The 11,761-nt window shown below is 38.0% G+C and overlaps 1 protein-coding gene across 1 annotated transcript; it reads right to left on the bottom strand.

The window, feature by feature from the left end:
• Positions 1–280: 280 nt before the first annotated feature.
• Positions 281–6,974, bottom strand: LOC122658548 (protein disulfide-isomerase like 2-1-like). The gene is made up of 11 exons (XM_043853556.1): positions 6,720–6,974; positions 5,721–5,805; positions 5,446–5,543; positions 5,293–5,348; positions 4,340–4,457; positions 4,162–4,189; positions 3,910–4,001; positions 1,553–1,709; positions 1,339–1,463; positions 1,063–1,162; positions 281–612 (listed from the first exon to the last, which is right to left on the bottom strand). Exons 1-11 carry the CDS (start codon positions 6,911–6,913, stop codon positions 547–549), a joined length of 1,119 nt encoding a protein of 372 aa, XP_043709491.1. The 5' UTR covers positions 6,914–6,974; the 3' UTR covers positions 281–546.
• Positions 6,975–11,761: the final 4,787 nt, after the last annotated feature.

The following is an 11,761-nucleotide window of genomic DNA, read 5'->3' as shown; positions in this document are numbered from 1 at the left end:
AGTGGCATAAGAAAAATTACTCAATTATCTATCACTTATTTTTAATTTTTTTTTTCCGATAGCACATGACCTTGGAGCAACCTTCATTTTCAATATCAAAGACAAAATAGAATAGAAACAAAGAGCAGGACATCCCACTTGTCTCAATTCTCATCTGGCCCTCTTTTCTACGCAATTTGTATGCTATACCTTGAGTCATGCCATGTTACGGTTGGTAAAAATTTTAAAAGTACTACTGTGAAGTGTGAACAAGAGGTTTTAACCTTGAGAAATAAAAGAAGAACAAGAGGTATAACTAAAAATATAACTCAAAACTCCACCCCACCTTGCACAATTACTGTCAATAAGAAAATTACTAATATTTTCCCCAAAACTGTTCTCTTTTCGACATCTCAGGGGAGCTAGTCTTTAAAATCCAGGCTTCATGCAGCAAAGAGCTTGTGAACATCAGAACATCGTCTCCCAAGCTTAAGAACCCGGGAGACCACCCCGAGAAACGGAGAACACTGCAACAAGGTGAGGTTCACGGGCCACCATGGAGCTCAACTAAATAAATGTAGACAAGATGTTCTTCTTAAGTGTGAATTCGTCTGCCTTGGCTGGGCTGATTGACTGCACACCCAAAAATGATCATTATAAGTCACCAAAATTCTGAAGGTACTGCAACAGCCAAATAATTGCCTTTGTACCATCTTAATAAGTACGCAACTACGGTTGCAACAGATCAGGTTCAATTCTCTCTATATAAAACTGGGCTGCAGAACACACAAAATAAACTATGTGCCTGCCCCAAACTATAAGCCCCAGAGAAATGAAAAGATTTCTGGGATAATGAGGATTGCATGACAGTGCAGAGCAGGGGTTGTTGGCAATACCAAAACCACCCCAAATAAGTTAAGTCAATACCAAACCCCAACCGTCAAAAGAAGGGCTGGGTGGCCCAAGTTTACCCAGCCCCATATCAATTCCTACTTTTAAGTTAGACTTCCAAACATTCCAAACCAAACCCCCCCCCCCCCCCCAACCCTGCGCAGGGAAATATGATGACATGAGCAACTTCACCTTTTCAAGCATACGATGTAGCCGATCTATTTCATTCTTCGCATAACCAGAGCCTTTTTCCATACAGTTCTTGGCAGCTTTCAAGTAAATCTTTCCATACCTGTGAAATCACAGCTGATTAGTAATGTTCAAATTCATACTTCACAAACCTGACAGAAAATTGTAATTCTTTTTAGCACCAATAAAGCTTTGTCCATCAATTATACCCAGTTTTCAACATAAGACCTGTCGATATATAAAGCAAGGAAGATTCGCATACTCCTAAAATTGTATTACCTTGCAGTTGAACCCTTGAGCTGCTCAACCTCTTCTTCTATCTTAGAGAAGAGTGCTTTCTTCTCATCATTGCCGGCACTCAAGAATTCCTTCACCAAGGCATCAAGATTTGTGATAATACCAGCCTAGAAAACAAAGAAGGTATCAAACCTTTAGAAAAAAAAAAAGAATCACTGCTAACATTTGTCAGCTTCTAAACCCACAAGTTACTAACTTTGGAAGTAAGCTGTCCTTTCCCATCTCGGCTAGTGCCAGACTTCTCATTGATGAATGTCACAAAGTCGTCTAAATCTCGCCCACCATCATAATCCTCACCAGCTTTGTTGCTCTTTGGGAAGAATTTCAATGTAGGATAGCCACTAACACCATACCTGAATGAGGATAGTAAGTGTACATCAATATCTCATCATGTTTGAAGGTCTAAGAAAAATTTGAGAACATAACTTAGCATGCACCTGCATTATACCAACCGAGATAATCATCCAATGACAAAGAATACAAATATATATAGAAGGGGAAATCAACTGTACTCAGAATCCTGTGAGATTTTTCCAATTTTACATACACCATTCAAAATATAAAAGGACCTCTGATGGGAGTATGGGACCTTGACATATGAACAACTCCATTTATTCAGTCATCATTATGTCATTATAAGTCATAGCAAACAACATTTTCCCCAAACTACCTCTCCATAAAGAGGAGGAACCTTGTTGAAATAAGTGAGGATACTGGTATTGGAGTACAGGCACAACTTAACAACAAAGGAAATAAAATGCAAGGACACTTCCAAATCCATACAGAATGGCCTTGCATATCACTGGATTATCAAAACTACAATAGACAATCTAAATAAACAACAATTTTGCATGTTTTTGTATCTATAACAGATGTATATAAACTAAAGAAGCTTTTTCCTTCCTTTTTTTTAAAAATTGGGGGGAAGACCATAAATAAATGGAGACATCAAATAAATGTATGTTATGTAACTCAAAACGTATCTGCTTACAGTCACAATGACAAAGGGCCATTACCCAGTGCTGGTCCTGCCGTTGCAGGGTCCTGGGAGGGGAGAGTTTGGAGTTGGTCTAAACATTTAGCATTTCTGCGCAAAGTGGCGCCCTCAAGACTCGAACCCAAGCATTCTCCCTGGCAGCCCAAATCATTTACCATTGCTCTAAGCATTGACCTTACAGTCACTAATATTGACTTATTAAATAGATAAGGAAATAAGATGTACTCCATATATTCCATTAATCCATATTATCATATAGGGTTCTTCTATTCGTCACTATGAAGAGTGAAGCGGTTTATTTCACTATCATTTTACTTACCCTCTTAAATTGTTTTATTGAATTAAAATGGAGGGGTAAATTTTGTAAATTCACATTTAATGGAATCTTGTAGGGAGAACTCTGCATCTTCTCCCTCTTCCGATCCTCTCCGACTCCGATACCGGCTCCCCTCCCCACCTTCGTTGCTAATCCTGCAGTACGCCCTCTCTGCTCTCCCCTAAACCTTACAGCACCCCCTGCCCCAGCCCACTTCTGCCCTCGGCCCCCCACCTCCGCCCTTCCCTCTTCTGTGAGCATCCAGACATGGCACAGGTGGCGACATGGGAAGCTGAATCAAAGTCCAGCCTACAAAGTGAAAAAACAAGCAACTAAAATAGGGGCACTTTTTAGAATGATTCCATGGGATACACACGAGCCTCTAAAAATGAACTGCTTTGGAATAGGGTTGCCAATCCCCTAATGTAATACAGTGAAATTGTACTTGTTGCGTCTTTCAATAAATTTTCCCTTGGAGATGATAAAGTTATTTTTAATTTTTTCATTTGTTATTACCACATTACTATTGTCATTACAAGGGGTTGTTCGAATGGAAAACAAGTGGAATCAAAAGGTGAGAAACACGTAAAGAGTTGCAGGGAGCTGGGTGAAGGAAACATGAGAGAAAGAGAGTGAGAGAGGAATTGCAGAACGAACAATGACAAGAAAGACTCCTTTACAATTCGGAAACCCTGGAGAGCTGAAGGGAAGAGAGAGTGAGAGCGGGGAAGTGGAGGTGATGGTAGGGGTGGGATAGGGTCAGGGAGGTGGTGTTGCGGGGTTTGTGGTGGAGAGAGAGAGTGGGGAGGACTATCAGAGTCACGTGGAAGGAAGGAGAGAGAGAGCACAAGACAAGTGGAGGAAGAGATTTCACTGCCGTTGACCACAGAGTGCCAAAGCCAAAGCGAAGCTAGGGCCGGAACCTAGTCAGAGAGGGAGGGGAACAGTAGAGATTAGGTACAGTTTTTTTTGTTAGTGAAATTCCTATCTGCCCTCCACGAATTGAACAACACTAACTGAAATGGGTGGGAAAAAAGTGATAGCGAAAGAAACCATTTCAATTCCTATCGTGCTGCAGAAGATAACCCTTTTATATAATAAAAAATTTATGTAGTGAATTTAGTTGTTTTTTTCTTTGTAGTTTCTTAGTTTTCTCTGAAGTTTATTTTTTTCTCACTTGAATCCATGCTCATGAAGTCTTTCCACTCAGAAAAGAGATCCTAAATATTGGTGGACTCACTTTTCAGCAAGATCCTTGGATTTGTCAGCATCCAAATTTGCAATTACTACGTCGTCCTCCGAATTAAATGCTGTGGCCACCTTTTCATATACCTACAAATCATTTTCCAGAAAATAATCAGAACCCCAAAAATGTTAGTATACTCATTTTTTCAGGTTTGAAGGGAGGGGAAGAGATTTGTAATTAACACTCTGGTTAAGGCACAACAGCTTCTAGAGAATATTCAAAGAACTGTTACTGTTCTGGACTTACAGGAGCAAGATTTTTGCAGTGGCCACACCTGCAAAATGCAAAAGAATAGTACATTACAGCACAGCATACAAAGATCATTCATTCTAGCTCCAGGATATGGTAATTGAAAAGAAGTTTTACCTGAAAATCACAGTCCATGAAAATAAAAATAGAGACATAATTGAACATGAATTCTTACCATGGAGCATAAAACTCAACCAGAACATCCTTGTTTTCATCCAAAACAACCTCATCAAAATTATCTGCAGTTAGCACCACCACATTTGATGGGATTGCAGCTATCTTCACATTGGTCCCTGCAGAAAAATGCAAGCTATATCAACGATTTTGCACTATTTCAATCCGCATACTGGCAAGGATTTGGCCCCCAGTTCAATCTATGCTAGCCAAAGGCAGGAGATAGTGCATACTCTGAGAAGAAAACTGTATGATGAGATACAGATTACAAGAAAAGGTTCATGAGTGGACACAAAAATAGGGATGACTGGTGACTTGTTGGCAAAATACTCACAAAAGAATATGTTGACTAGAAAATCTATTCTTTTGTAAGGCTCCAAGCCTCCAACTAATGAATACGCAGTAACAGAACAACAGAGACATGCATATTAAGTACAAAAAAGAGAACTGAAGGATAATTTTACATCCCAAAAACCATGTTGCAAGGTGTAGGTTCAACCACTAGCACTAGGAAAAATACACTAAATGGAAAAGGTAACATTGTTAATAGCTAACATTGTCATCCTAGACAAGTACAACATTTGATATAAACATTCCGATTAAGGTATTAGCTTATGCTTCAGCATTAGTTTATGTCTATTCAAAATTAAAACTGAATATTAAAAAAGTTTGTAATTTCATCATCAAAACAATGGAGATTCTATATGGGGCCTGTGTGAAATCGATCAAAATATTAGCAAGGTGAAAATTTCAAATTTGAATTGAATTATGTTCGAATTCGTCTGTCAAAATCCTGATTCCATCCAAAATTACCATTGCATCCTAAACCCAAAAAAGGGGGGCATTTGTGGGGATGCTTGGCAAAAAACTAGCAACCACAAAATCATGCCTCGATAATTCAGATGATCCTCTACTTCAGGCATACAAGGTGAGAATTCAAGGTTGATATATTACCTCCCTCATTATTCACGAACTCAGCAAGAGATTCAGAAGTACGTGGTCCTTCATACCTACTCAAGTCACACATTCAACTATCATGTATCCAACGGCATAACTAGTCTCAGGTTTAAATAGTAAGGAAATAAATGCCAAGAATATTTTCTTTACTTTTTTGGCTCCAAGGACCCTTTGGGAAACCATTGAATTGTAGGGTATCCAGTAACCCCATATTTGCTGCAAATACTCTTATGCTCATCACAGTCTACCTGCACCAAGAGTAAATCAACTTTTTAAACAATTGAATAGATTTCTCCGGTAAAAGAATGCAAGCATTATCAAAACTAGATGGTAGTAATAAGTGGATACTAGTTCTCTCGCAGAACTTTGCGATTACAACATGTTGGTTGGAAAATTCAAACATTAAAACATGTTCTAATGCTGACCTTTCCAATCAGAACAGTTTTGGCCTTCTTAAAGCTTGCACCTAGTTTCTCATACTCTGGAGCAAGCTTTTTACAGTGTCCACACCTGTCAGGATAAAAGGATATCAATGCCAACGAATAAACCAGAAAAATAAGCTGATAGCAGAAAATAGGTTTCAATCTACTTTTTTTAGTACAATCTTCTGATCAGAAAGAGATGGCATTAAAACAGAAAAACACATTCAACATCCCTCATGCATTAAAAACTGTAAGTTCTAGAGAGTTCTAGAGAGAGGGCCCATCATTGAACTGAATCAACATAGAGAGGTTTTTTAGAGTTAAAAAAAAACACACTGGCGAATTTCCAGAAAGATAGGCTGATACAGACAAAGAGATTTAAGCCTCAGCACACCTCAGCACAATAAGTGTCTGTACATCAAAGCAAGGTATTAAAAAAAAGAAAAGAATAGGAAAAGAAAATTCCAATGCAAGAGGTTGATATGATCGGCAGGGGAATAATTGATGAAAATCCGATTCAAAACCTGAAACGTACTTGAGAGATCCAAACACAAAAAATAGAGGTAGAAGAAGAAATTATAAAGAAGGGAGGTGGTGGGGTTGGGGCGGGGGGGAGGGGGAAGGGGAGGGGAGGGGAGGGGAATGATTCTACATACCATACAATACTTCAAACTCTTCAGAACTAAATGTTTCCCATCAAAGGACTCACTGAGCTTTTCAGTTGTAAAACAAGATCAGCCAGGAATTGCTCGAAACATATAGTTCGATCAAAATTTACTAATCCAATCCTAGATCAATAGACGGACAATCATGATCAACATAATAGCACAAAGCCCTAACAATTACAGATCTGGAATGTACGTGATCGAAATCCATTGCTTCCACAAATCAAATCAACAACCCGTAACTAAATAATTATACAATTATATCACAGCACAAACCAGACAATCAAAGAAACAAAACTAAAATCTATTGAGTGAGCTCAGGAACTAAAATTCATACCACGGCGCGTAGAATTCGACAAGAGCGCCTCGATCCTGTCCGACCTCCTTCTCGAAGTTCTCTTCAGTCAGAACGACTACATCGTCTGCAATAGCTGATACTAAGAGAAAAGCAAGTGTTCCGACAGCAAACCAGATCTGAGAGATCGCCATTTTTCTTCTTCTTTTGTGATTTTCCTCCACGGGCAGAAGCATAAGAAAAAAACCGTGTCTTTGACGAACTGCTGGGAATTTATTGGGTTTTGGGATGGAAGACGCGTTCATACTTCTACATGATTCGTCGGGACTCCATCAACTCGTCACGTTTTTGTTTTTCCCCTTTTTTTTTTTTTTTTTTTCTCCTTTACCAAAAAACATTTTTTTCTGAATTTTCTAACAAAAAACCGAACTTCCACGTCTCTTCCTTCCTTATACTTTAGAGAGCGATACAACGCTGTCTCGGCTCCTAAAGCCTGCACCTGCACTGCACACCGGCCAATGGGAATATGCGCGCAAGCATCGATGGACGAGATTTTTGCCACTCTATGGGGTAAGGTCGTACTTCCATGGGGTTTGACCCGTACTATGTCTAGGCGCAAGAGCCGGAAAATCATTGCCCCAGTACTGGGGGCGGTGCTGTTCGCATCGTGCGGTGCAGCACCGTCCATGAGTGCACAGTGGACCCACCATGCACACGTGGACGATGCTGCGCCGCACGATGCACACAACACCCCCCAGTATTGGGGGCGATAACGATCTTATAAGAGCCACGCGACTAGGTAACGTTCTCTGTTGAGGGAAGCAAATGATATTTTCTCTCTCATTTGGGTCGGTTTAATTTAGGAAAAATGTTTCTTGTGGGTGGGAGTAAGGCTATCAAAATCAGATCGAAATCGAACAGAGCCGTTTACATTGAATCGTGGAACCGTTTAATAAGTAGTTTGATTTTAGTTTATAAAATTGGGACCATTTAGTTATTTAAACCGAACAAAACCGTTTAAGCCGAAACAAATATTAATAATATGTAATGGCAAAAGTTAACCATTAGTGCCTTCATACAATAAGGTTGCTGCTACATTTGAAAACAATGAGAATCATACATGAATGGGTAGAAGTGTACATGTGAAATTTGTAATAAAATAATTGAGTTGAATTCATTCAAATACATTAATATAATAATATTAAATGTTTCTATGAATATTTTAGTTTTCCTATAAATTAGAATCAATGTGGCTTGTTGAGTACATTCAACAAGCATTAAATTCGGTGTAAAGCAGGTTAACCATTTAGGAACCAAGTTTCTAAAATCGTGACCGAAACCATTTATGGTTGATAAACTGACAACGTTTAAAAAATGAGAAACTGAAACCGTTTAATAAATGATTTTTGTTTTAATAAGTGAAATCGTTTAATAAACGGTTCGGTTCTAGTTTCACCTAAAAATCTTTGCACCGAACCGTTTAACACCCTTACGTGAGAGTGTACCGCCCACACCCAATAATGAGAGGCAAAATAATCCCCCACCTCACATGAAAGGTAGAAATGACCGTCTTCCTGATGTTGTCGTATGTGTTCTCATTGATCCTCATGCGTGCGGAGGCCACATTCCCCCATAGGAAACACTTCTAACATGGGATGCTAGTAGCATGATTTGATGAATTTGTCTCGGATCGGCCTATCGGGCACAAGCCAATCTTAGTACTTGGCCGATCTCGTATCGGTGGAATGGTATGAATCAAGAGTACAACTATAAAAAATAAAACAATTTTTTAAGAAAAACCAGCGCCATCTGTATTCAATATTATATCAGTTTTGATGGTGACCTACGATCCGATACTATGCACATAAAACATGGGTACAGAAAAAAAAAATCCTCTATAGTGCCCTAATCTTGCGGTGCGGGCCTAAGAGCTTGACACGTGGAAGATTCGACATCCAACAGTGCCGAGCTCAAGAAGAAAGAAAAAAAATACTTCTTGCATTGAGCTCGCAACATTGGATGAAGGTTCTTCCACATGTCAAGCTTTCATGCTCACACTGTAGTGCACCGCAAGATGCCCACATTGTATAGGATTTTATGTTAGATATTTTTTAATGTCGATATGTGAGTTTGATTAATTATCAGGTCAATCATTGATGAGAATCTAAATACATGGGTTGACGTGGCTTGCTGCTTGTTATTCTTGAGATGGGCCAGATCGGTCTATTGTATTCAATACGATACAAGTATAGGAAAATGATACCGTACTGAGTATGGTATGGTATTGCTATGGAGGTTGATACCAAAGGTACATACTAATACCGTATCGAATTACCAAATATCGACATTGTACCATATTATCAACATATATACTTATATACTAATTTATATATATATAATAAATTATATATAAATATATATGTATTAAATATATATATATATATATATATATATATTAATTTATATATATATATATATATATATATATTAATATATATATAATATAAGAAATCGTATAACAAATTCCATATATTGTACTGAATAACACCATATACCAAACCAGTACCATACAATACGATATCGATATGGGAAAATGATACCGTACTCAGTATGGTACAGTGTCCAAATCCTCTTTTCAGATGTGGAAAGTAGTTATATTTTCTTACATACAATTTCTTGCTTCCATGTATCCTACCTAATAATATTGGATTTTTACTTGTAATTAATTTTTGAGAAACAGAATGCTATTTGACCATGTTCCCTGCACCCATACACAAGGAGGGGTGAAATGACTGCCCCACCCCTCCTATTGGATGTCTTAGCGTGCCTCCTCATTGGCCCCATGCTGATGCGTGAGCCACCTGACCAGGAAGCAAACCCTTCCTCTCTTTTTTTTTTTTTTTTTCCCTCTAGTTTGTCCTTCTCTACTGTTAACTCCATGGCATTCTTTTTGAAGGTTTTTTGTGCCTTTGTTTTCTTTCTTTATGTTTTGTTTAGTATTTTTTTGAGCAAATTTCATGGACACCCCTATAAGTTAGTCAAATGGCACAGACGTATCAAATCTGGTCAAAATACCATTTTCCTATAAGCACAGTTAGCACCCACAGTTGAAATGTCCATTTTAACCTCTTAGTTATTTATATAAAGACGATTTCTTCCATCTTCAGTCTTCACAACTACGGATTTTTCTCCTAGGGTAATAACAGTCGCCTCGCCTCCCCTGCTAAAGTAGTTCATTAAGTCTTACTAGAAAACCTTTTGAGCATTGATCATGTCGATCAAAATATTTAGAAAAAAATGAAAGGATTTGGGTTTTCTGGAACGAAAACCCAAGTCTTGATCGAGTTGGATACTGTTTTCACAGCTTAATACTATTTTTTTCTTTTAATAAATTTAAGGGAGATTTCATGAATTTCTCAGTGGTCACCATGCACAAATTTTGCAAACAGAAGAGAGAGAAGATCAAATCAAGCTTGAAAATATGAGAATCACCTTCGTTTTCCTTTAATTAATCAGGAGATGTTGTTCGACAGAGGAACATGGTGTTGAAGAAGGGTGATTTCAAGAATAAATTTTTTCTTTCTTCTTCTTCTCCAGAGAACACCACTGTCAAAGGAAAACGAAGGTGATAGTGGGCTTTTGGCCAAATACAAGAACCGAACCCCACAATCTGAAACTAAAAGTAAAACAAAATCAGCTCAATCGAAGAACAGGTGGGTAGAACCAGGGAAGTTCTTCCGTGAATCGATGCTGAAACAGGGGACTGTAATGCCGATGCCCGACATCAAAGACAAGATGCCGAAGAGATCGTTCTTGCCTCGTTCCACCGCATCGAAACTGCCATTCTCGACTTCCCAAATTTCGGAGCTGAAACAGATCTTCCAAGCGGCAGAGAACTCGAGCATGGAGAAGATCCTTCAGAACACTGTTCAGGAGTGCGAGAGGGCACCAAGCAGCGGCATGACCAAGAGCTGCGTGAGCTCTGTCGAGGACATCATCGACTTCGCCGTTCGGTGTTGGGTTGGTGGTGTTCTCCGGAAAAGAAGAAAGAAAGAGAAACCAAGTAAACCAATAAATTTGACTGTAATTTCCACTAATCACGGACATCCAATTAAGAAGATTAAAGAAAGAGAAAAGGAAATGGTTTTCTCTTTTCTCTTTTAACTTTAATTAATCTGTTCGTTTTCCCTATTTATTTATGGAATAGAGAATGACTGGGTGAGAAGAAGAGTTTTGGAATGTAAGGGTATTATGGGGGAGTTTATTCTGTGATAAGGGTAATTATGCTATTTAAAAAGAGTTAACAGTGACTTAAGACCTAAGGAATAGACTAAGTTGAAATAAAATCATAAAATAAAGAGTGTCTGTCAAATTTTTTTAAAGTTTGGTATGTCCGTGAAATTTTTCCTTTTTTATGAATGGAAAATAAATTAAGGTAAAAAGTAGAGTACAATACTACCTTAAAAAATAGAGTACAATAACAAAGCCCATACGCAAGACAAAAGGGGAACCCTTAAGAAAACTACAAACAACTAATAAAATGATGAAATATAAAAAATAAAAAAAAAACTACGAGATAAAAAAATACAATTAATAAAAGCATAATGGGGAATTATTAGTGTAACAAAGTCTGTTATTTATCCAAACATAACAAGACATCAACTGTCCTCTTAAAACAACAGTTAGGGACATGATTGAACATAAATTTATAAGGATAATTATGTAAATTCATATAAAATACTAGAAATTAAAAAAAAAATTAAAGAAAACCAAGAAGTTTTAACTAGATTTAAAAAAAAAGAGTTAAAATGTAATTCAACACAACCCATCTTCCCATCTTCCCCAAAATCTCTCTCTATCTCCGACCATGATCCAACACAACCTCTTTCTCTTGTTTTCGGCAGAGCTTCAAGTTACCGGTGAATTCTGCAAAAAACACCACAACAACATTCTAGGTCATTCACCGGCAAATCATCTCTTTCCTTGATACTTAAAACTTAGGGACTGAGTCACTGAGCGAGTAGAAAGAGAGAGACCGGGACTGAAAGAGAGACGGAGAAGCAAAGGGACCAGATGAGGTTTTT

Source organism: Telopea speciosissima, chromosome 4 (assembly GCF_018873765.1).
Source record: "Telopea speciosissima isolate NSW1024214 ecotype Mountain lineage chromosome 4, Tspe_v1, whole genome shotgun sequence".
In the NCBI taxonomy this organism is placed as follows: domain Eukaryota; kingdom Viridiplantae; phylum Streptophyta; class Magnoliopsida; order Proteales; family Proteaceae; genus Telopea; species Telopea speciosissima.
The sequence above is the reverse complement of the archived record's forward strand: the minus strand, read 5'-3'. Positions and strand labels throughout refer to the sequence as shown.